This window comes from Bos grunniens, chromosome 24, assembly GCF_055505025.1.
Source record: "Bos grunniens cultivar Pamir isolate PY7600 chromosome 24, Bosgru_T2T1.0, whole genome shotgun sequence".
Classification (NCBI taxonomy): Eukaryota; Metazoa; Chordata; class Mammalia; order Artiodactyla; family Bovidae; genus Bos; species Bos grunniens.
The window spans coordinates 34,685,873-34,709,343 of NC_141188.1; the positions used below are offsets into that span (position 1 = coordinate 34,685,873).

The window sequence follows — 23,471 nt, forward strand, 5'->3', positions numbered from 1 at the left end:
GGCTTCGTGGCTAAACCACTTCATTAGAAAACCGGAGCCTGTCGTGGTCAGCACTGGGAGTGAGCTTGCATGTCAGAGGCCCAGGGCTCCTCCCCGCTGAGAAGGACCTGTTTGGCCACAGCCCGCGGTGCCCTGGAGTAGCCTTCATTTCCATTCACTTTTAAAGAAGAACGCTGCTCTGCGGTTTGTCTCAAATTTGGAGTTCTCCTTAGGAGTGTATTTTATCTCTGTGGCAACTTCAGCGTCTATAAATGACCCGTGGTCGACAGAACAGTACTAATTTGCTGGATTTATAGCTTTGTGATTGAGAAAATGAGGGGTTCCCCCCCCCTTAAATCTCTGGAGAACAGGAAGTTCTGTTACAGTAGAAACCATCTCTTTTTCTCAAGAAATGATTCATAAGTTATTTTATCCCTCACAGGCCCGTCAATAAATAAAGCCAAAAGTTTGACCACGCAGCAGCGATACAGAGGTACAGAACGAGAACAGCTCCTCAACTTCTAGCTGCCCCCTCCCTGAAGTGAGACTGTGTCTGCGGGTCGGTTGGTTTACAACAGCAACCATGTTGTCGAGGCTCGGTTGAACCCTGGACGTGAGCAAGCGTCAGGCTACTTAACAGCAGCCGCTTTGGCTGTAGCGCTTTTAAACTCAGGAATGCAGACTCTGACTGGAAGCAGCATTACTGAACCTGGAGGCAGCCCCAGGGCGCTGGGGCACCTTTCCGTTCCCCAGGAATGAGGCCTGGTTCTCAGGCAGCCAGAAGGGGGCGCTAGGGAGCCTGCGGTCCGCTCACTGACACTTCCTAAAGGCCAATCAATGCAATGTTTCTCCTTTTTCAGGAGTAAGCCATCACACAAGTTCTACACCTTATTTTTAGTAACATTTGAGGATGTGGTAGATACATACTTTATTACAACATTTTGTAGTTTAAAGAGCTTTATTAACGCAATAAATTAACTTTGTACACATTTTATATATATATATATATATATAAAAAAAAAAAACTAGCAAGTGACCTCAGAACGTCGTAGGCCTCATTAGAGCTTGGTCTCCGAAAACTTGTTTGAAAAAAGCGACATGTTCTTCACAGTGTTCTCCTGTAAAGGAAAATGCAGATTTCATCTGTTAAAACGAGGCACAAAAGGAGGAAAACAAGGGAACACTTTGCGGCTCCTAGATGTGGATACTGGGTTTTAACTTATTTTTCTCTCATAAAATACTTTGTTTTCCTAAGCTTCTGAGTCATCCTTTCTGTTCACACAGCTCATGCCATCACAGGACTGGATGGTGCCTTGACAGCCCCCAGCAACCCCGCCGTCTGCCCTGGGAGACGGTAGAAAAGCGGGGAGATCTGTAAACACTGGAAGCCCTGAAGGAGTCACAGGTTCCCCCATCCTGAGGAAAAGGGTGCTTTAGATTTCATAACTTTGGAGATTAGAGTGATTGGCCAATGCATCCTGCCTAAAAATGAAACATTAACAAGCCTCAGGCCATTGACAACCCTCTGCAGCCATTTCCGGTCTTGTTCCTAATTCTTCAGAAAGGGCCATTCTAGGCCCAGATGTCACACAGCTGTGCCCAGATGACACTGTCTCCACCCCATCACTCCCTGAAAGTTCTAGAGCAGAACCCCAACTCCATCAGCACCCTGAATCCACTCTCACTACAGTCAACAGGCTAAGGCTTATGCGGGCTGGTACAAAATTTTGTTCTTTAAGAACTAGCCCAAGAGTTCTCCAAACCAAAAGCTTTCTCGCCCCACCCCAGCCGCCAGTGATCTCCTGGTACTGAATGTGGCTGCCCCACAGCTTTCTTGCAGCTCTATTCTCACCTGGTGTGAAACTAGGGTTCCCTCGCAGACGCTGGTTTCGCTGTTCAAAAAACCGGAATATCGTGTAGAAAAGCATGTGGTCTTCAGTCTGCTTTGCAGCATCTAGAAACTTCCGCGCGGAGATGTTATCATGGCCACCAATGCCCCGGATGAACCTTAAGGCAGCTAAAACTTGGTGTTTGGAAAGGAGAACTTCTACTATTTCATCATTTGCTGTGGAAAGTCGCTGGAAATAAGGTAGAAAGCTGGGTCAGTGCAAGCAGTAGGAACAGCCTTCTGTGTGGTTTGAAACTTGGCTGTATCAGTTACCTTCAGCATATCCAGAGACAGCTGGTGGGCAGGAGGATAAAAACTTTCTAGGGAAAGCAGCAGACAAGCCTGAAAGACACACGTTCAGACTGGATTCACAGTATGTTGGAAGGTCAAAGTATTTTTTATACTTGTTTTTATTTGGCTATGCCAGGTCTTAAGTTACAACATGCCAACTCTTACTTGTGGTAAGCAGGGTCTAGTTACCCCACCAGGAATCGAACCTGGGCCCCCTGCATTGGGAACGCAGAGTCTTAGCCACTGGATCCCCAGGGAGGTCCCACTGGCCGGCACTCACCAGAGGCTTGGAGTCGCTGAGGACGTGGTACTGCAGGAACTGGTGCAGCGTGGAGAAGAGGCTGTGCTGGACGAGCGTCCTGATGACCAGCTCGTGCAGGTAATGCTGAGACAGACAGACAGTGCCACTCAACTACAGACCAGAGACGCCGTGTGCCGAGGCCCACAGCTGCTCTAAGTGAAGCTCCCATCACAAAGAGAAGGGGTCTATGTGCAGGAACGCAACCCTCAGCTGACACCTCAGTTAAGACAGTGATGCTGCTTTTACTCTAATGATTCCCTGTCCCTGGAACGTGGGCCCACAGAGGTACCTGTACTGTGATCTGAAACTGGTTCAGGGAGCGGATGTACTCCATGAGCACGGCGATCACGAATTTGTGCGGCGTCTCCTGCACAGAGAAGAATGGTTAGACACACATGTGACTCCTTGTTCATCTGCCCTCTGGCTTCTGGGGTTCCACTTGGCTGTGCTGTGTTGGACTTGGTCACTTCAGTCATGTCCAACTCTGTGCGACCCCATGGACGGTAGTCCACAGGCTCCTCTGTCCATGGGATTCTCCAGCCAAGAATACTGGAGTGGGTTGCCATGCCCTCCTCCAGGGGATCTTCCTGACCCAGGGATCAAACTCGCATCTCTTACATCTCCTGCACTGGCAGGCGGGTTCTTTACCGCTAAGCCACCCTCCAGACTCTCCCTGGTCTGTGATCATATTTAAGCTTGAGTATTAGAGGCCAAACGATGAGCATTCATTTAGTCCTCACTTGAATAGCTCGGTTACTCTAATCACATTCTGGGTTCTTTTTCCTAAATTCCCTTCAAGTATGATCACTGCCTTGGGAATCCTAAGCCCAAAGCGGGCTGGCCAGCCTCCCCTACCTTCTTCTCCGTGAACACTGACAGAACATGGGTGTACATGTCAGACTGGTCGACCACGGCCTGGGTGCGCACTGGCCTCCTGAGCAGCGGGCCACTCCGGCTCTGCCCCGCCTCCACGGCCTGCACACAAACCACAGACAGGATCTCAGGCATCTTCTGGGTAACGGCATGTTTGCAGTCAGCCCCAAAAGACCAAATTCCTAGATGCTGTGAGCCTGGGCGTGAGCAGAGGGCGGCACTTGGACAAACTGCAGTGCGGCTGGAGAGGGTGTTTGGCAGGGCAGAGCTGACCATCCTGAGGACACACCAGTGTTCACAGATGGAGCTAAAAAGCCTAAGACATTAGTTTTATTCAGAATTATTTTTTTTTAACCTCTTAAAATAACTCCCTAATATTGTTAATTGCAAACCATCTGGCATTTGTTGTCTAATTAAAATGGCTACTGCATCTTTGTTTTACAAAGCCCAGATCCTACACTGGGTGAAAAATATCTTACAATGAGTATCAATAGAATTTTTTTTTTTTTTGGCTGAGCAGCAAGGCTTGTGGGATCTTAAACCAGGGACTGAACCCGGGCCCTCAGTGCTGAGAACACAGAGTTCTAAACCACTGGGTCGCCAGAGAATTCCCTCAGTAGCTTTTTAAAGGGTAAACAAGGCTCCCCAAATGTCACTGAGCAAGAAAGCCCTGTGAGATCTCGGCGACTTCACCTCACTTTGTAATGCTGACTCTGCGAGGGGGCACCTGCGAACCTCCATTTGCAGAAGCCCAACATGTTCCCGTGGTGGTGTTGGTGGACTGCGCTCTTGACTCCCACAGGTTTACAAACCAGAGCACCACAGCATCGGGACTCACAGAGACTGCCCTCTGAGATCAAACCTGCTGCCCCCTCTGCCCAGAACACCAGCGGCAAGAACAGGACCACTCCAGAAGGGCGTGTGGCGAGGACAGGGCCACACAAAGCTGCACGCTGCGCCTCAGCCCTGTTATCCCTGAGAAGCTAAAGGGAAGGGGTTCTGGGGGGTGTTATTGTTTAAAACCACTGCCATTTTTAGCCTTCAGACTACTCAGGTTCCTGAAGGCAAATAATTCATCCCACTTGTCCTGAACTTCCTTCTAGCTTCAGAATACACACTTATGAAACAGTATAGCAGACCCTGAGAAGCCTACCTTTCACAACAGACACTTGACAATTTTGTTTGTTTGTTTTTTTTTGGCCGCAAGTGGCATGCAAGATCTTAAGTCCCCAGACCGGGGGAACTGGTCCCAGACCGTGCCCCTAGCAGTGGACGCGCTGGGAGCATGGAGTCTTAACCACTAGACCACAGGGAAGTCCAAAGAACACCTGAACCCACTCCAGGAAAAGCGCAGTGCTGACACTGAATCATCAGGATCCTAAAAGGAGCTTGCCTGAATGACAGGATAAGTCTTATTTTTATAGCTTTTCCATCCTAAAAGGAAGATGTGGCAAAATGATTTAATTACTGATTTACCAAAGTCTAGACTCTGGCTTGGCAGAAAGACATAAAATAATGCAAAATGAGACTGATTTTCTTATCTGTTACATAAAGGTAGACCAAGGATCTATACATGTGTATGACCAAACACAGATTAAAAACAACAGATGAAGAGGAAGCCATTAAGTGACAGTCAGCCTCTAAGCTCAGGGGACACGGGGACTCTTAAGTTTACGCTCCCTGTAAATATCCACCATGCTCTCTGGCACAGGGCAAACCTCAGTGTTATCAATCTATGAGAATCTTGCTTATAATTACGTTGAAAATATACCCAGGGTGGGGAGGGGTGGAGCGTCCCACCTTGTATGTAAGGTGTACATACAACTTACCATCGTGTAATTCTGCTCGGCATCCAGGTACTTCTTATACTCCTGGTTGAGTTTGTCAAAGACGGTGGCTATCACGGGCAACGTCGCTCTGTCTGACTCTGTCAACACTGGAAGGAATCAAGGTTCACAGTGGTCAGCCGACACGCTAGGAGAGAAAGGACTCGTCTCCGAGGGTCACCAGGAGACATGACACAGTTTAGGGGCTGGGGGCCCTGAGGGGGGTCACCAGCCCTTGCCGGATACTAACAGAGGGCGTCAGGAGAGTCTCAGAGTATTAACAGACACAACGTCGTGAGTGACTTGGACTCAGAAACAAGTTTCTTCTCCAGCTGGAGAGGGCAGCCTCTACCCTCGGGTGTGCCCAGGTTTAGGTCTGTTTTTTAGTCTCTCCTACCCAAGAAATGTCTTGCAGGGACAAATCATTTTTATACCAAGCAGCCTTTCCAGGGGGTTAAATGATGCCCCTGTCACTGAGCCCACAGGCTGCAGACAGAAGAGTGTGGCCCATCTTGCGGTGGGCATGCAGGCCGTGTCAGGAATCAGACGGAGAGGCTGAAGGCCCACCACCCCTACTTACTCTGTGAACACACAGACAGGATGACCATCTTGCACTCCTTCCTCTGCAGGAGGAAGTCCATGAGCCTGCCTTTATCTGGCAAGAGGTTCACTATGGGCTGCAGTTTCACCTGGAGGTTCCAGAGGTAACCTGTGGAGAGACGGCATGCTGAACCCTGGCTGCAAACCAGAGCAGTGGCCCCAGAGCTGCTTCCCTCCACCTTCCCGGCAGGCGGGGTCAGGGATGGGGGGCGGTGATGCTGCAGAGCTGAGTCAATGTATGCACTCAACACAGCCCAGGCTGCGACGCTCAGGACACCCACACCAGAGTGGGACTGCAGCCAACGACCTCTGCGTGTTGGCTGATTCCTCAGAGGAACCCTCCCTGCACACTCGCGGAGCATCCACTGAATACAGGCACCTCCTCCCCTTCAGCGCTGATGGGAGAGCAGGTGGCAGCCCAGGCACAGACTCTGGTCCTGGGCTCCTCTTCTGCTCTGACTCGTTAGTCGAAGGCAATTCCGGTAGCTCCCAAAGGAGCCCTGGAACCCACCATCCTCCCAGCCCTGGGCACCCCCGGTCCTCGAACCTCCCAACACCCTCACTGCTGGGCAGTGGGCACAGTCCTCAGTGGGACTCTGGGAGAGAATTAAAGGCTTCACTGGAAATGTCCAAGTCAGCCCTTTCTCCCCAGGGCCGGCACCGAGCTGGTACCCTCGAGACAGACAGGAGACCATCCACAAGCTCGTCTTTCTAACAGGACACCCCCACCCGCACCCCAGACCCACCTTGACTCGCGCTGATGATGATGTCGGGCTGGAAGACGATCCACGATGAAGAATCCACACGTTATAGGAAACACTACTCCAGGAGAGGAGGACAGGAGGCAACCCAGCTCCCATGAGCATCCTCCCCACCCCTCACCGCGGCCCCCATGGAGGCCCAGCCCTCGATGAGAGAGAAACCCCACTGGTGCTTTCCATAATGTAATTCACCCAACTTGGAGGCTTGGACCTCCCTTAGACCCCTGTGTAAGGAGAGGTGACAGCTCCCCTCCCCGGCCCGGCCAAGGCCTTTGGAAAAGATACAGAGTTTACACGGGACGGGGGACTGGCTGGTCACAGGAGCCGGACCTACAAACAGAGAAGGCACGTGTGTAAGGGCTAAGTAACCCAACCAGAAAGTGCTACCAGTACGACACTTAATACTTCCTAAAGGCTTCAGTGCGTGTTCATTCGACTGCAGTTAAGTAAGGAGAAAGTGAGTTGGCATGTCCCAAGAGGGAAGTCAAGAACAATCCATGAAGAAGTCTTAAAGGAAGAAGTCTTGAAAGAAGCGGAAAGCGGGTTGAAGTTTCTTTCGTGGCGCTGTCTTGCTTTTTTACACACATGCACAAGAAAGAACTGAAAAAGTCACCTGGGTGAGTTCAGATTGAAGACAGGTTTTAATCAGCTGGTTAGAAAAGATGTTAACTTTGTACAGACTTCCTCCTCCCACCCCCACCCACCCCAGCTCCCTGGCCCCGCCCCATTAGAGGACCAGGCTGGAATGTTTAGAGTTGTTTTTGCCCCAATTACCAGCAGTTACTTTCATGCTGAGTAAGCCATCGCAGACACCAGCCATTCATCTGACACCATCTACTCTAAGTGCTTTCAACTACCCTGGGAAAAGAAAGAAGCTGGAAAGAACACTGAAGGCTGAGACCTAATCAGATGTGAGAACTACAGCCGACCCTCAAGACAGGGGTGAACTCCACAGGCCCGCTTACACAGGGGTATTTCTCAACAGTAGAAACCACAGGACTGCACGGCCTGTGGGTGGCCGAGTCTTCAGGTGCAGATGATGGGTATGGAGGACTGACCATCAGTTATATGCAGATTAACCCTCACTGTTGAAGGGTCAACTGTAGCTTGTTCTCAAACTCTGCTCAGCTGGCTGATCCTGCAAGTCCCAGCGCGCAGGCACGAAGCAGCGCTCTGGCTAAACTATCAGCAAGAGCCTGACCTGATTCTTCTCATGACAGGTACTCGGACGTCCTGTCAGTGGGTGAGGCCAACCCAAAGCTATCTGAGAAGGGTTCCTTTAAGAAAACGCTCCTCCCAGAGTTCCACATGTGCACTTCTGACTCTGGTTTATACATGGCAACGACAACCAACCTGCTCCAGACTCCCCTCTCCTTGAAAAAGAACATGGTCTGAGTTCTCCCCTGCAGTCAGTCACAGTGAGTAAAAGCAAAAGGAACGAAATGGCTTTTCCCCTTTTCTGACATCCTGACCTTCTCTCTCCTCTGACTTCTCACTGCCGCCTCTTCGGGTCGGAGGATGGGTTCAGAATAACCTCACAACTACAGCTTTAACACTTCCCATGACCACCAGTCAAGGGAAGACAACAGTCTTTGTCATCATAGTGACACAGAACATAAGAACGATAAAGAGAAGTGATCCCAGGTTAAATAACAGCCATAAATAGCAAAATTTAACCACAGGGTTACCAAGCAGAGACAAACAGAAACGTCAGCATCTTACTCAACATTAAAAACTTTGAGCTTCAGTGGGTAATCACAATGCTCCATTGTAAAACTCAGAGAAAAGAATCATTCTGTTTTCTTCAAAGGGAGATTCACGTCACTTACAAAACGCTTTTCATGAGAACACAACTTTAACTTATAGACTCAGTAGTGTTAGTCGCTCAGTCATGTCCGACTCTGAGACCCCAAAGACTGTCGCCCGCCGGGCTCCTCTGTCCATGGAACTCTCCAGGCAAGAATATTGGAGTGGGTTGCCATTTTCTTCTCCAGGGGATCTTCCCAACCCAGAGACTGAACTCGCACCTCCTGCGATGCAGGCAGATTCTTTATTATCTGAGCCACCAGGGAAGCCCAAGATTCAGTAGTGATGTTAGAAAAAACAGACAGAACCAGCCCTGGAAAAGTGAACAGATGTGGGAAGCCCTGGGCCTGCTCCCCCTTCCATCCACACACGGCGACCCCCTTACCTGCTGCGGGGATCTGATAGGGCTGGATGGATCGAGCTGGGAGCACCGGGTGATGCAGAGTGACAGAGCCATCGAATTCCCCCCTCAGCCTGATATCAAATATCACCGACGTCTGGCGGGCAGAAAGACAACCGCGTGGTATCAGTCCAACAGACCGCAGCTCCACCCGCCCTCTCGGGACCTCACGTCTTCTGTTCAGATCGGCTGAAGGAGCCTCGTGTCTGCGATCAACCCCTGTATGCTGGTGCCTATCTGAGGAGGACTCTGCTGCGACATCACAGCTCTCCGCCAGCTCTCACATGGATCCCCACATCTATGACTTGCTGCCTCTGAAGGGCTCCAGTGGTGGGAACACAGCCTTTTCACTTTAACTTGCAACACCTTCATTAGTTAACAACACAGGTGTCACCAGCCTCCAGGAGGGAAGTGGCTTGTCTCCCACCAGACACCCAGCTGACAGGCATTCTAGTGCTTTCTCTGGAGCCACATGGCCTCAAAACCACCATCATTTACACTCACAAAGGAAGTGCAAGGCTCAGGGGCTAACGCAACACAGTGGTTCGCAGGAATTCCTGGCTTAGATGACTCAACCAAATGACTATTCCCAAGTTTGATCTCATGTGTGTTATTTTCTGAAACAGTATTTAATTCCCCTAATCAACTGGTACGGTTTTCCTAAACCATCTACAAGACCAAACCCATTTCTACCTGGAAGAGCAAAACTTTGAGCATAAAGAGCATTTTTTCTAGTCTTTTTCAGAATGTTTTGTCCATTTCCACAGCTCCTTGGAGCAGGACATGCCCCTACACTCATACCTCTGTGTCCTGATGATGAACCACGACCAGGTTGTCCACCACGTTTAGGGCAAACTTCCCTGTCCGGTTTAACTTCAATATGTGCATCTTTTTACAGGCACCTTCTCTGTAAGACAAGAGAAAGGTCACAAAATAGACCAACAAGCTGTGGTTCGTATTTTAAAACTGGAGAAAAGGGAAGACAGCATTAGCGTACCGTGGTAGGTGATACAGGACCACCTCTGCTCCAGCGCTGTTGGAGGTCCGAGAATGATGCCTCAGGAAGAGAACATACAGCTGGCCGTATCTATCAGAGAACAAGGAGACGTAAGTCACGCTGGTCATCTGACATCCTTCCATTCTAAATGCTGAGTTATAAGGCCATGCTGCTGCTGCTAAGTTGCTTCAGTCGTGTCCAACTCTGTGAGACCCCATAGAAGGCAGCCCACCAGGCTTCCCCGTCCCTGGGATTCTCCTGGCAAGAATACTGGAGTGGGTTGCCATTTCCTTCTCCAATGCATGAAAGTAAAAAGTGAAAGTGAAGTCGCTCAGTCATGTCCGACTCTTAGCAACCCCATGGACTGCAGCCCACCAGGCTTCTCTGTCCATGGGATTTTCCAGGCAAGAGTACTGGAGTGGGGTGCCATTGCCTTCTCCGTTATAAGGTAAGTGAATTGCAAGATACCCAGTCCATCAGATATTCTGCAGCCAACAGAAACATTTACAAAGAAACTGCAATTATCTTAAAAAAAAAAAAAAAGAAATCTAATATTAAGTGAAAAAAGGGGGATGCAAAACTAAATACAACTTGATCACAGTATTTAAAAAAAAAAAACAACCTACAAACTTATGCAGCATGTCCAAAACTACTGGAAAGAAATACAGGTTGTTAATAGTCCTTGAGTGATATGCTGTGCTCATGTGCTCATTCATGTCCAACTCTTTGCGACCCCATGGACTGTAGCCCACCAGCTTCCTTTGTCCATGGGATTTCCCAGGCAAGAATAGTGGACTGGGTTGCCATTTCCTCCTCCAGGGGATCTTCCAACCCAGGGGTTGAACCTGAGTCTCCTGCATTGACAGAGGGATTCTTTACCACTAGCGCCACCTGGGAAGCCCAGAGTAATATGCCAAGTCCATTTTTCTTTTCACTTTCTTTGATTTACCAGTTTTGTAAAATGAATACATTCCTTAATCATAGGAAAGGATAATCATTTTGCATTTTTAAGCCTCATCTGATAAGTGCTGCTGTGACCAGTTCCTGTAGGCAGGTTTTTGTTCCAGGAGTTCACACTGTGCTGGGTCCTGCCTCAGGGATAAGAAAGAGACAGAGGGAAGGGTCTCCTTTTGCAAAGACTTCTCATTTTATCTTTTTCTACACCATCATGCCTCAGATTTCTTTAAAAAAAAAAAGCATTCTAAGTGCTAAACTGATGCTGGGAGGGATTGGGGGCAGGAGGAAAAGGGGACGATAGAGGATGAGATGGCTGGATGGCACCACCGACTCGATGGATGTGAGTTTGAGTGAACTCTGGGAGATGGTGATGGACACGGAGGCCTGGTGTGCTGCAATTCATGGGGTCGCAAAGAGTCAGACACGACTGAGTGACTGAACTAAACTGAACTGAAGTGCTAAAAATATTTTACCATTTGGAAACCAGTTTTAGGCCACAGAAGAATCAGAAGTAATTTAGAAGCAAAGTGTCGATAGTTGTTGAATTTGGGTATATAGGAGATTCTCTGAATCAGTTTTATTTTTGTGTTTGATATTTTCATAATAAAGTTTTTAAATTGAGCTATCTACATTTCCAAATGAAAATAAACCTTCCTACACAAATAATTTAGGGCTACATCTGTTAGATAAAAAATGTAAACTATGTTTTTCTTTAGAACAAGTATGATATATTTTATCTAAAAAAAACTTTGATAAGCTTCAACTCAGAACTAAAAAAAATTTCTGAAACTGAGAAATAAATTGGCTCAGTGGTCTCATTTTATCAGACTAATGTGGTGAAAAAAAACTTCTCTAAGATCACAAAGTCAATAAAATCAGAAAAAAATGTCCGGAAGATGAGGAGCTTTCTACATTCATAAGACCCGAAGTGGAGAAGGGGGGTCCTTCTCGTGTGTTCTGAGGCTACAGGAGCCAGGGCAGCCCTGGTGTGCTTACAACCTCCTATCATGACAGCACTGAAAACAATTATGAGGAGGAATTCTCCCAAAGGACAGACATACATTGTCGCCATGGCAATATCTCTCTCCGAGAGGCTCAGTTTAGTTGACTTTGGGGCAGCTGGTAATTCAATCTCAAACTTGGGCAGCTTCGACATGGTGCCAGCCTGTTTGGGGGAGAAAAAAGTTTTTGCAGAAGCTTATTAAGCCTTCTGATGTTCCAGCACTGCCCACATCAAGCACCGAGGATACACATGCACTGAGTCTTCCCCTCCTTTTCAGGGTTCCAGGGGCCTGGCCTTAGGATGCATTCTTGATGGAGATGGGATGGTATGGGGTGCCCTCTAGTGGTCAGAAGGGGTGAGGCTCTTGTTGGAGGAACTTGCCCCTTTGAAGTTAGAGGATCAGTTAGGCTGCTGGAGGAACAAGGTCAGAGGACTTTTTTAAAGGGAGGCCGACCCTTACCCGGAAGTAGAAGGGCTGCAGCACATTTCCAAGCACTGTGGTGGACAGCAGAATCACGGAGCCCTCGGGACAGTACATGTACCAGTTCACGTTGATGTTCTGGCTCTTCAGGAGCTTCAGATTCCGCTTCTCTGGTAACACCTGACACAAAGTTCAAGAAACAGAAGCTTTATTTGAAAACAGCAAATGGGAAATTCCCTGGTGGTCCAGTGGTTAGAATTCTGTGCTTCTGCTGCAGGGAACGCGGGTTTGATCCCTGGTCAGGATCCTGCATGCCTCAAGGTACGGCCAAAATAATAAAAAAGAAAATACCTCAAAACTGACATAGTACACAAAGAAAATCATAAAAAGCAACAGTTTGTAGTTAAGTAGGAAAAAAATCATTTTTATTTATTACAGCTACCATTCTTCCAGCCTTGTGCTTATTAACACTTCCAAATCTTAGCTCATTTATTCTTTCCATGTCTCCAAGGGCTGGGCATCATTAGGCTGATTTGAGGGGAAAAAATAAGGCTCCAAGGGGCAAAGGAACCCGTGACAACCCAGGCAGCCCACCTCACTCCAGGACCGCCCAAGCCCCCACATTCCCACATTCCCAGGCACCATCCTCCCAAGGGTGGGGAGCAGCAGCATCCTTGCTTGTCATGGATCCAGCAAAATAAACCGACGCCCTGGAGCCACATGCACCAGATCAGCCACTGCCCTGCCTGCAGAATCAGCCTTCCTCCTGGTCTCCCGCTCAGTCTGAGGCTGGGGGTAAGGGGGTATCCTTCTTCTAACAGACATGTTCATGAGACTCCATGTGCAAACCGAGTAACTGTCTTATAATAACGGCACATTTAAAATATACTCAGAATCTCCTGATACATTAAGGAGTGCTGAATGGAGCCCAAAGATGATGTTAATGCTCCCAGAACACTGCCCTGAAGAACTGACTTGGAAGTCAGCCCTGGGGGCATGGGTTTCTTGATGATCCAGGGATAATAAAATAAAGATGTGTCAGAGTCCTCTTTCTTTCTAACTTATTTCTTGAAGATCTTAAAACCACCTAGATGACCTGAACCTAGATAACCTGAATGTACACTCTTCTACTATCTACAGAAAGATATACTTTCTGTATAGAGTGTTGAATGTACACTCTTTCTATATCTACAGAAAGATATACTTTTAAACGACTGCCCCAGGAACCCTTCTGTAAAGCCACAATCCTTTCCTTGCTAGTCACAGGCACAAAATTCTATTTCTGTGCATATGGGATTCAGGTAGCTTTCCTTTCTGCCAGTCACTGAGGTTCTGATAACAGACCTCCAGCAGAGTACCACGGCGTCCACAGCATCCTGTGTCACACGGGTGTGCCTCCTCCATTTGTGTGTGTTTTTTTTTTTTTCCATTTGTATATTCTAAATTAAATTACACTGGTTTCGCTGGGGCAACAAACTTAACACCTGAAAGAATTCTAACCCTCTCCACACTGGCTCCACTTAAGAGATTTCAGGAGCTTTCTCAATAGATCAGGCAGCTGGAACAGATTAATACATTATTGACCAGGGGCTTTTTGCAGAAACTAAGGCCTGTGGCCAGCAATTCGTTATGTAAGTTAATATTGAAACACTCTGATCAATTATGTTCCGGTAACATAAGATGCATTACTACGTCAGTAAGTTAGTTATTGAAAGATAAAGTCCAATGTAAACAAAAGAGTGAAAAGGCAACCTACAGAACACGAGAAAGTATTTGCAAATTATCTATCTGATAAAGGGTTAATATTCAAACTATACAAACACTTCCTATGACTTGACAAAAAGAAAATAACCCAATTTAAAAACAGAGGGGACTTCCCCGGTGGCACAGTGGCTAAGAATCTGCCTGCCAATGCAGGGGACAGGGATTCAATCCCCAGTCCGGGAAGATTCCACGAGTTGCGGAGCAACTAAGCCCACATGCTACAACTATTGAGGCGTGCTTGCCCTAGAGCCTGTGTTCCACGAGAAGCTGCTGCTGCTACTGCTGCGAAGTCACTTCAGTCATGTCCGACTCTGTGCGACCCCATAGACGGCAGCCCACAAGGCTCCCCCGTCCCTGGGATTCTCCAGGCAGGAACACTGGAGTGGGTTGCCATTTCCTTCTCCAATGCATGAAAATGAAAAGTGAAAGTGAAGTTGCTCAGTCGTGTCCGACTCTTCACGACCCCATGGACTGCAGCCCACCAGGCTCCTCCGCCCATGGGATTTTCCAGGCAAGAGTACTGGAGTGGGGTGCCATCGCCTTCTCCGCCACGAGAAGCTACTCCAATGTAAAGTGCAAGCACCGCAACGAAGAGTAGCCCCCGCTTGCTGCAATTAGAGAAAGCCCTTGAGCAGCAACAAAAACCCAGCACTGCCAAAGATAAATATTATTTTTTTAAAAAGAGGAATAGACCTCATCCAGAGCACGAACAAAAGGCCAACAAGCCGTGAACAAGGTGTACACCATCACCAATCAGAGAAATGCAAATCAAAACCACAATGAGATACCATCTGACACCCAGCAGGATGACTGCTATGGATAAAATAGAAAACAACAAGTGTTAGTGGTAAGATGGAGAAACCGGAACCCCCGTGCACTGTCGCCGGGAATGTAAAATGGCATAACTGCTCTGCGGAAATGCCTCAAAAATTAAAAACAGAATTATTATGTGATCCAACAATCCCACTTGGGGGTTATATACCCAAAAGACCTGAAAGCAGGGTCTCAAAGAGATACTCACACACTTGTGTTAATAGCAGCATCATTCACAATAACCAAAAAATGGAAGCAATGCCAGTGTCTGTTGGTAGATAAATGGACAAACAGAATGTGGTGTATGTATTCAACTGAATATTTTTCAGGCTTGCAAAGGAAGGGAATTCTGACGCATGCTGTAACATGGATGAACCTTGAGGACACAATGCTAAGTGAGACAGGACGGTCAGAAAAAGACAAACACTGTACGATTCCACTTATAGGAGGTAGAGGACCTTAAAGCAGACAAATTCATAGAAGCAGAAAGGAAACCTGTGGTTACCACGGGCTGGGAAAGGGGAAACGGGGAGTTGTTTTCAATAGGTACTGAGTTTCAGTTTTACAAGATCAAAGTTCTGGAGCTCGTTTTCACTACAACGTGAAAATACTTAACGCTCATGAATTATACACTTAATGGTTAAGATGGTAGATTTCATGTTATGTGCTTTTAATCACAGTTAAAATCTGGGACATCCCTGGCGGCCCAGTAGTTAAAGCTTCCAATGCCAGGGGCAAGGGTTCAATTCTTAGTAGGGGAACTAAAATCCCACATGGCACAGCCAAAAAATAAAAATAAATAAAATAACAATATTAAAAAAAAATTTTTTTAATATTCTTTTTAAGATAAAAAGGCAATTCATAAAACAGGAAACACAAATGTACAATACACAAAAGATGCTTAGCACCCTCCTAATGAAACACGCAAATTAAAATGGCTTTCCACCTCTCAAGATTGGCAAAAGTCTACAGATTTATCATATCTTGCTCTGCTAATGGTGTGGAAAATGGAGATTCCTGTATTGCTAGTGAGAATGCAACTTCTGGAAGAAATTTAACAGTATCTGTTCAGGTTTTAACTTTTTATTCTTAATTTAGTTCTTACTCCCAATTTATTTTTTGGCCTTGTTGCTGGCATGTGGGATCGCAGTTACCTGATCAGGGACAGAACCTTCAACAGTCCCACCCCACACATACCACCCGCTGGAAGCGAGGAGTCTTAATTACTGCACCACCAGGGAAGTCCTGTTCAGCTTTTTAGTTATTGATACTTAGATTACAATTGCCCTTCCAAGAATTGTGTCATCTAAGAATATAAAGCAACGTTTACAAGTTCATTCACTGCTTGAACTCACTACAGAGTTGTTTGTAATAACTAGGAGACAAAGATGTTCATGAACAAGAATTGGTAAAACTGTAGCACATCTACACACCTGAATACCAGTCAGAATAAGATATGGTAGGATATCTAAGAAATATCCCTATGCAAAAATAAAAAGGTGCCAGTCCCCAAAGTTTATACAATATAACCATATTTCTAAGTGTAGGAACCAAGTGGAGGAGCAGGCACCAAATTAGTTCATAATGGTTACTTCCAGGGATTATGGGGGACTTTTTACCTTCCATATAAAGTAAAGGTAACATCTGAATGTTTTACAAAAAAATATATATTACTCATAATTAGAAAGAAAAAAAAAACCCAAGTGAATTCAAAAAGCTGCCAAAACATGATCACAAGCCTTGCTCCAGAACAAGTAAGTAATAAACGTCTGTTCCTGGTTGTTTGCTAAGTCCTATCTGACTTTTTTGTCACCCTGTGGACTGCAGCCCACCAGGCTCCTCTGTCCATGGGATTTTCCAGGCAAGAATACTGGAGTGGGTTGCCATTTCCTTCTCCTGGGGATCTTCCCGACCCAGAGATTGAACCTGTGTCTCCTATATTGGCAGGCTGATTCTTTACCACTGAGCCACCAAGAAAGCCCAAGTAATAAATATAATACCTGGTAAAATTCGATTCCTTGATCTGTGATGAAGACAATTTCAGTAGAACTAGTCCAGCAGAATCCTAGTATGTTGGCATTTTTGGTCTGAAAAGAATTGCAGAAAGATTTTTTTTTAATTAATAATAAAAAAAAAGAATCTGTAATTTTTTTCAAAAGTTTAAAGTACCTTGCTGTTTATATCGCTTTTTGATAAAAGTTACCAAGATTTGATTACTTATGAACAAATCATATTTTCTGTTAAATACAGTGTTCCCAGATATCCACCTGAAACACCTCACTGAAGCACCTGAATGTGAAGTCCTTCTTGTCAATAGGATGGGGGAGGAACTGAGTTTGGCAGGAAGGTAAGTGCCCAGCACTCTGATACCAACCTCTACCTTTAGAAATCAAAAGACAGCTGATATGCTGAGTCAAACACATCATAAAAGCTAGTGGTATAAAGGTCTAAAGGCCTAAAGATTTTCTGTGGCAGTTACCCAAAGTGGGGTTGAAGATCCTGAGCCCTGCCCTGAGTCACCTAGTGAAGAGCCACGCTGGGAGCCTCAGGGCAGCCAGGCTAGGACCAGGCTCTGCTGCACAGAGCAACGGAGTCTGCCAGGGGCTAAGGTGTCTGCAGATGGGCCCCTCTTTGCTGAGAACCCACCAGAAGTACTAGTCACTCAGTCGTGTCCGACTCTTTGTGACCCCATGGACTGCCAGACTCCTCTGCTCATGGGATTCTCCAGGCAAGAATACTGGAGTGGGTTGCCCTTTCCCCCTCCAGGGGATCTTCTCGACGCAGGGGTCAAACCTGCATCTCCTGCTTTGCAGGCAGGTTCTTTACCTCTGAGCCACCTGGGAAATCAGGAACCCAGGTGGATCCCCAAGTAGCAAAACCATTACAAAGATGTGCAAAGACAAACCACTTCACCAGCAGCTTCTGCTGGGTTTCCTAGGTGCCAAGATGCTCTCTAAGCTGAGCCCCCTCTAGCTCATCACGCCCAGCAAATCTGATTAAAATGGATTAGAATCTCCACTGACGGGAGGGACGGAAGAGGAAGGACACGAGGAACGCAAGTCCAGACAATAACATCAGGAAACAGAGGGAAAGAACTCCTTTTCCGAAAACCTCCGAAGAGGCTGCTATGAAGGGAATCCAAGGTCTGACCCAGCGGAGAAGGGCAGGGGCCACAGGAAGACAACAGCCACCAAGGGCTGAAGGGGCTTGGTGTTTAACATCGTCCATCCATTTAATCCTGCCAGCTCCGTCTTACAGCTGAAGAAATGCACTTTAAAAAATTTAAAGGGTGTCCGAAGTCAAAGCCAACGTGAGGCAGATCCCAGGGTCCAAGCACAATCTAATTCCACATCTGTGCTCTCAGTCACCCGGCTACCCTGTGCCTCTGGCCTTGGAGTTTACGCCCACCAGCTCAGACAGAATCACCCCATCGGCCCATACCTTGCACTCCTGAGTGTACTCCAGCTGAGAACTATCCGGGATAAAATTAGAAAAGTCCTGAAAGGAAAGAAGCACACAAGAGGAGAAGTGTGGATCTTCAAGTACAAAGAGACAAGTGGAAAAAGACAAATTTAAAAAGTGGTCAGAAAAAAAAAAACAGACAAAACCCCAAAGACAGGAAAAATAAAACAACCGATCTGGACAAACTGCCCCGTTATCAGCAGCAGGTTGACAATTCCAATTTTTAAAATGAGTTAATCCAAATATTGTTAGGGTTCAGAAACTGATTTTGAAAATGCATTCCTCAAATGACTGACTTCAGAGAAATGGGTTGCTATATTTTACAAGAGGCTTTCCAAAAATTTTAGCAGTTAATACTGACAGAAAGAAACAGGATTTGCCTTTCTCAACAGCTTTTTCTCTACAAATGGCGATGGTGAATACTGACGAAAGCCAAAATGCCAACAAGCTGCTCCAGATTTGAATATCTGCTCTTAAATCAAGCATTCAAAGATGAGATAAATGAAAATATGAAGTTACTGAGGTAAGGCTAACTCCCAAAGTTGCCAAAAATATGCTTTGCAAAATCTATGGTTCCAGTTATCCATCAAAACAAAAGATGCCTGATGTTCCAAATAACTTTTAAAAAAACTTTACGGGAATTCTCTCCAATTCCAGGGGTTAGGATGCCTCACTTTTATTGCAGGGGGCCCAAGTATGGTCCTTGGTTGGGGAGCTAAGCTCCTGCAAGCCACGCAGAGCAGCAAAAAAAAGGAAAAAATTAAAAAGAGGTACATTTAAAAAAAAAAATTTTAAGTCAAAAATGACAAACTAAGGCTGTTAAGTATTTATCCATTTAAATGTCTTTCTCATCTTCAAGAATCCAAAAACTCCAATACAATGCAGCATGGAACTACAGCTTCCATGAAATTAAAATAGAAATGGGTCCTTTAACACTGGAATTCTGGAGTTCTTTCTCTTCCAAATGTACTTCTGGTTTTATATTTCCCTATTCCGTATTTCTTATTATTTACCGTGTATCTTTCTTTGGTCTATTTTCTTTGCTCTCAAATGTCTGACTCTTTGCGACCCTATGGACTGTATTCCGCCAGGCTCCTCTGTCCATGGGATTCTCCAGGCAAGAATACTGGAGTGGGTTGCCATGCCCTCCTCCAGGGGATCTCTGGTGTCTCCTGCATTGCAGGCAGATTCTTTACCACTAGCGCCACCTGGGAAGCCCACCAAATGTACTTCTAACGTCCTTTTCTTTGTACTATAAAGATATGTCTTACCACGGTCTTTGAGGTCCTCTGAACAGCCAATATCTTATTTTCCAAGGAAAACTTGATGCACTTCACTTCTCCTTTGTCCTCCATTCTTTAAGAAGAAAAAGCAGGTGATGAGTTGTACAGTTCATGACTGCATTCTAGCTTCTATCATTTTATGAGAAGAAAAAAAGACAACTTAAATATTCAAGAAGCAGCAAATCTTAGTTTAAAATGATAATGATGTTTCTGAAGCTTATAGGACCTCTTTTCAAACAGCAGAGTCCACCTGGCAACACGAGACAGAAGAAACTGACCTAATTGCCGTAACAAGTGACTAAGGAGTTGCAAACACTGCACTTTCACCTGAGCCTCGTTTCAGATGTCACTGAGTCTGGACCCCAGAGTAACTTTCTCCACACACTGCCGCCTTCTCTCTCCATTGCCTTCACAGCAACGCCTTTTTTCTCCTGAGATGCTGGTAGCTGTGAGATATTTACTTACTTATTTCTGATTGAAGTATATAGCAGCACTTTTGAAAAAGGAGTCTACTTTTTCGCATCCAGCACCCCACAGGCTGCGCCGCGAGGACGCCTCCACCTCCGTCTCACAACCACTTCAAATGGAGGTCAAGAGGAAGCCAAGGTCTGGATCACTGGGGAAACTCTCGAAGGAAAGGTATCACTCCCTGTCCTGATTATGGTGATGGTTTCATGTATCAAAACTCATCAACTGTGTATGTCAAATATATGCAGCTAGTAATAATTAGACCATAACAGAGCTATTAAAAGTAACAAGACGTTTTTAAAACAGGGTAGGGAATTTCCTGGTGGTCCAGTGGCTAGGACTCGGCACTTTCACTACTGGGCCTGGGTTCAATCCCTGGTCAGCAAACTCCGATCCCCCAAGCCGCTCAGTGTGGCCAAAAAAATCAAAGAGGGTAAACTTGGTATCTCCGCTCAAGTCTTCCTGAGCCCCCTGGGCTAGATCATCATGGCTTCACCCCCACTTTCCACACCCAAGCGACCAGCGAGTCTTACCCCAGACCTTCCTAAGCAACCCCGGAGAGCCTACTGGATGCCAGTCAACACTGTCTTTGGTTTACACTGCCTTCAGGCAGGTTTCCACTGCACCGGCTCAGAGCGCAGCAACTAATCAAGCTTCAATGCTGCACCAGTGCACTCTTCCCAAATACTGATCTTTTCGCCTTTTTTAAACAATCTAACATAATGAGATGAACCCTGAAATCCACAGCAGAATATAGAGGGTTCAAGCCGACTGCTGTCAGTGGCCACACCACCACCCACGCCTTCCCTGCGTGAAACCTCGTCTTCAGTCACACAGACAGGGAATCCCCCCTCAACAGGGAGACTGCTTGTCTTCATGTTCTCTCCATCCAGAAGCCTCCTGTCCACCTAGAAGCCTCCCTTTCAGGCCTCGATCCTCTCTGAGGCCTTCCCCCTCCCAGGCAGTGGTCTTCCCCAGCCCGTCCCAAGATAAATGTCCATCTCTTCTCTGCGCCTGCATTCTGAAGAGAGGGTGATTACAATATCTATCACAGGAAATACTAGGCGTCCACTCCCTGCCTCCCAACACTCAATGTATGGGTCTTCCAAAAGGGGGTTGCGCTCACATGCTCAGTGGCTCTGTCCTGTCTGACTCTTTGCGACCCCTAAACGGGGCCAGGCTCACTCAAAGCCTTCACGCACCTGGAGCCCAGCACACTGCAAGCAGTGTTTTCCCAACAAAGGATGATCAAAGAAAAAGAGGCTGATTCATCTTCTACTTCAAAAATTGTTTTCTAGGGACTTCCCTGGTGGTCCAGTGACTAACAACTCCGCGTTCTCGATGCAGGGGGCCCAGGTTCCATCCCTGGTCAGGGAACGAGATGCCACATGCCACAAGGAAAAGAACCCACACGCTGCAACCAAGACCTGGCACAGCCAAATAAATAAAAACCTAAAAATAAAAACTGTTTCCTAGTTACACAGTCCAACTGTAAAATGTTTTTAAAGTCACCACTGAACTGAGGATCAACTCTGTACTTTCCCCTCTGTAATCACAAGAGTTAAGGTCATCAGATAGTTTATCATCCAAACTGAGATAATTCTGAAAGTGAAAGGAGCTGCTACCCATAGTTACACCGGTTCCATTGGGATATACTGGGACATCCAGTCCCCTTAAGTATACTGGAAGCTGAGGTTTTAACACACATGATTACATGGCAAACACTAACCCAGGAATCTCCTCCATCTCCCAAACGCTCTGGAAAGCCCCTGAGTCAAGAGGAAATAAAGCCCCTCTTCCACCAAGAAACCGGAAATACAAACGCTGACGCTCTGACTGGTTAATTTCAAGAGACACGAACTAGAGTATGTGGATCCCAAAACAACAAGACTGCACACCTTCACTCTGACAGGAAGTCCAAGGATATCCACCAAGACTGTATAGCAGGTGTCTGCTTCCCTCTTCCTACAGGCAGGGATGTGCCCCACACCCAACATATAAAACAAGCTTCTAAATGAGAAACAAATAAAAACACCATTTTGTTTACATGTTGAAACAGTCTGGAAACGTCAATATGATAATTACCTAAATGAGATGGGATTCCTGTCATCGGGGCCTTTCACTACCACTCCAGTGGCTCCACCAGATCTAACGGCAAAAACCTGGGAGAAAAAGCAGCGACGTTTTACCATGCTGAACTCTGAAAGGCTCCAGACATCTATACCCACCTGCGAGGATGATTTCTGCTACGCCCCACCCTGGGTTCAGCTGAACTAACGTGGCACTTAGCAAACTGCGGATGCTTGGTGTCCACATGAATTTTAAGAAACAAGAGAGTAGTGACCAAAACAAGCTACCATTCGGCACGCTGCCCGCCGTGCGAGATGGGGTCGGTCCTGGAGGCTGCAAGCTCTAACCCGTGAATGCACTTACGCACACCCGGCTACTCAGCCCCGGGTTTACAAAATTCCCGAGAACAGTGAAAATCTCAGCGCCTAAATCCTTGACTGCAAGGGAAACTGATGACGAGAAGGCGTCGGGGAAACACCGGCGTGCCACGAGCGGACCGCAGCGGCCGAGGGGCGCCAGGGTCCGCCCGGCTGTCACTTCGGGGGAGAAAGCCCTGGCCGCGGCAGAGCCCGGTCACTCGGCTTTCTCACAGGACGGGACTGGCGCGGCGGCCCTAGGCCTGATCCCCGGGCCCCCGGCCCCGGCGCGCGGAACACCCGGCGGCATCGGGGGCGGCTGGCAGGACGCGCCGGGCCGCACAGGGGAGAAGGGCTCGGGCCGGCCCGGACCTGCTTGTTGGCCTCGTCGAAGAAGACGCAGTTGACCGGGTTCGCCTTCTCGAAGTGTACCGGCCGCTCGCACAGTTCCAGGTAGTAGTCCTCCTCGCCCATGGCGGGCGCCGCGGCGGCGGCGGGGGGCCCGGGGGCGGCCGCCAGCGTGAAGCCGGTCGAGCAACACCGGATGTAAGGAGTCTGGCCGGGCGGCGGCAGCGGCGGCGATCTCGCGGGCGCTCAGGCCGCTTCCTGGTGCCACGCCCCTTCCTGGTGCCACGCCCCCAACCCTCTGGCACGTGACCCGCAGATCTCCTCGCTTAAACTGGCGACTAACCGCCCACCTCGTAGCGGTGGGGCCCACCGGCCGGAGACCAAACCGGGCTCTCTGCGGGAGGCTCCTCCCTTTGCGGTGGGGGCGGAGCACCAAGGCTGCCCAGCCGGCGGAGGTTGGAGGGCGGAGGGGCGGAGGGCCTGACAGAGAAACTCGTTTGGTGCAGTGGGCGGGCTTGGGCGCCCTGGCGCCCAGCCGCACTTTTCCGGGCGGTCGGTGGTCCTATCTCCCTCTTGGTCACAGGAAGCTTGCGCAGGGCTGCGTGCTCGTGTGGGGCAGGGCTGTCGCCTGGTCTTAGGAAAGTGCATCCTTCTAGAGCCTCTTACTAAGGGAGAGCATGGTCAGCGCCTGGATGCTCTGAGCGTGTAACGGGGAAAACTAGTTTAGATTGCGGGTCTGAAAGCCTCTTGATGGCTTTGATACTTGAAGGGGATGGGGTAAGTAGGGGGTAGCTCCTCATTCAA

The 23,471-nt window shown here is 47.6% G+C and overlaps 2 protein-coding genes across 3 annotated transcripts in view; one reads left to right on the forward strand and one right to left on the reverse strand.

The window, feature by feature from the left end:
- The window catches only part of NPC1 (NPC intracellular cholesterol transporter 1), a 46,092-nt gene extending 44,859 nt beyond the window's left edge, over positions 1–1,233 (forward strand). Inside the window, exon 25 of one of the 2 annotated variants that reach the window (XM_086372971.1) lies at positions 422–1,233. In XM_086372971.1, coding sequence (XP_086229097.1) covers positions 422–504 — 83 coding nt within the window. In that variant the 3' untranslated portion in view covers positions 505–1,233. The other variant, XM_086372970.1, reaches the window with a different exon arrangement.
- RMC1 (regulator of MON1-CCZ1) lies at positions 919–23,231 on the reverse strand. Its single transcript, XM_086372972.1, has 20 exons — positions 22,692–23,231; positions 21,979–22,055; positions 19,414–19,498; positions 18,122–18,178; positions 16,681–16,767; positions 12,143–12,283; positions 11,741–11,844; positions 9,723–9,812; positions 9,527–9,632; positions 8,711–8,822; positions 6,805–6,849; positions 6,505–6,558; positions 5,739–5,867; positions 5,162–5,268; positions 3,315–3,434; positions 2,749–2,826; positions 2,439–2,543; positions 2,141–2,209; positions 1,832–2,057; positions 919–1,097 (listed from the first exon to the last, which is right to left on the reverse strand). Exons 1-20 carry the CDS (start codon positions 22,791–22,793, stop codon positions 1,018–1,020), a joined length of 1,974 nt encoding a protein of 657 aa, XP_086229098.1. The 5' UTR covers positions 22,794–23,231; the 3' UTR covers positions 919–1,017.
- Positions 23,232–23,471: the final 240 nt, after the last annotated feature.

Bases quoted from the DNA above. Each gene is read 5' to 3' on its own strand.
- RMC1 (XM_086372972.1), bottom strand. From the start codon at position 22,793: ATGGGCGAGGAGGACTACTACCTGGAACTGTGCGAGCGGCCGGTACAC. The intron at 2,210-2,438 runs GTGAGTGCCGGC...TGTGTCTTTCAG, and splicing joins TCAGCGACTCCAAGCCTCTG to GCTTGTCTGCTGCTTTCCCT. The intron at 1,098-1,831 runs GTGAGAATAGAG...TTTCCTTTACAG, and splicing joins GAACCCTAGTTTCACACCAG to GAGAACACTGTGAAGAACAT.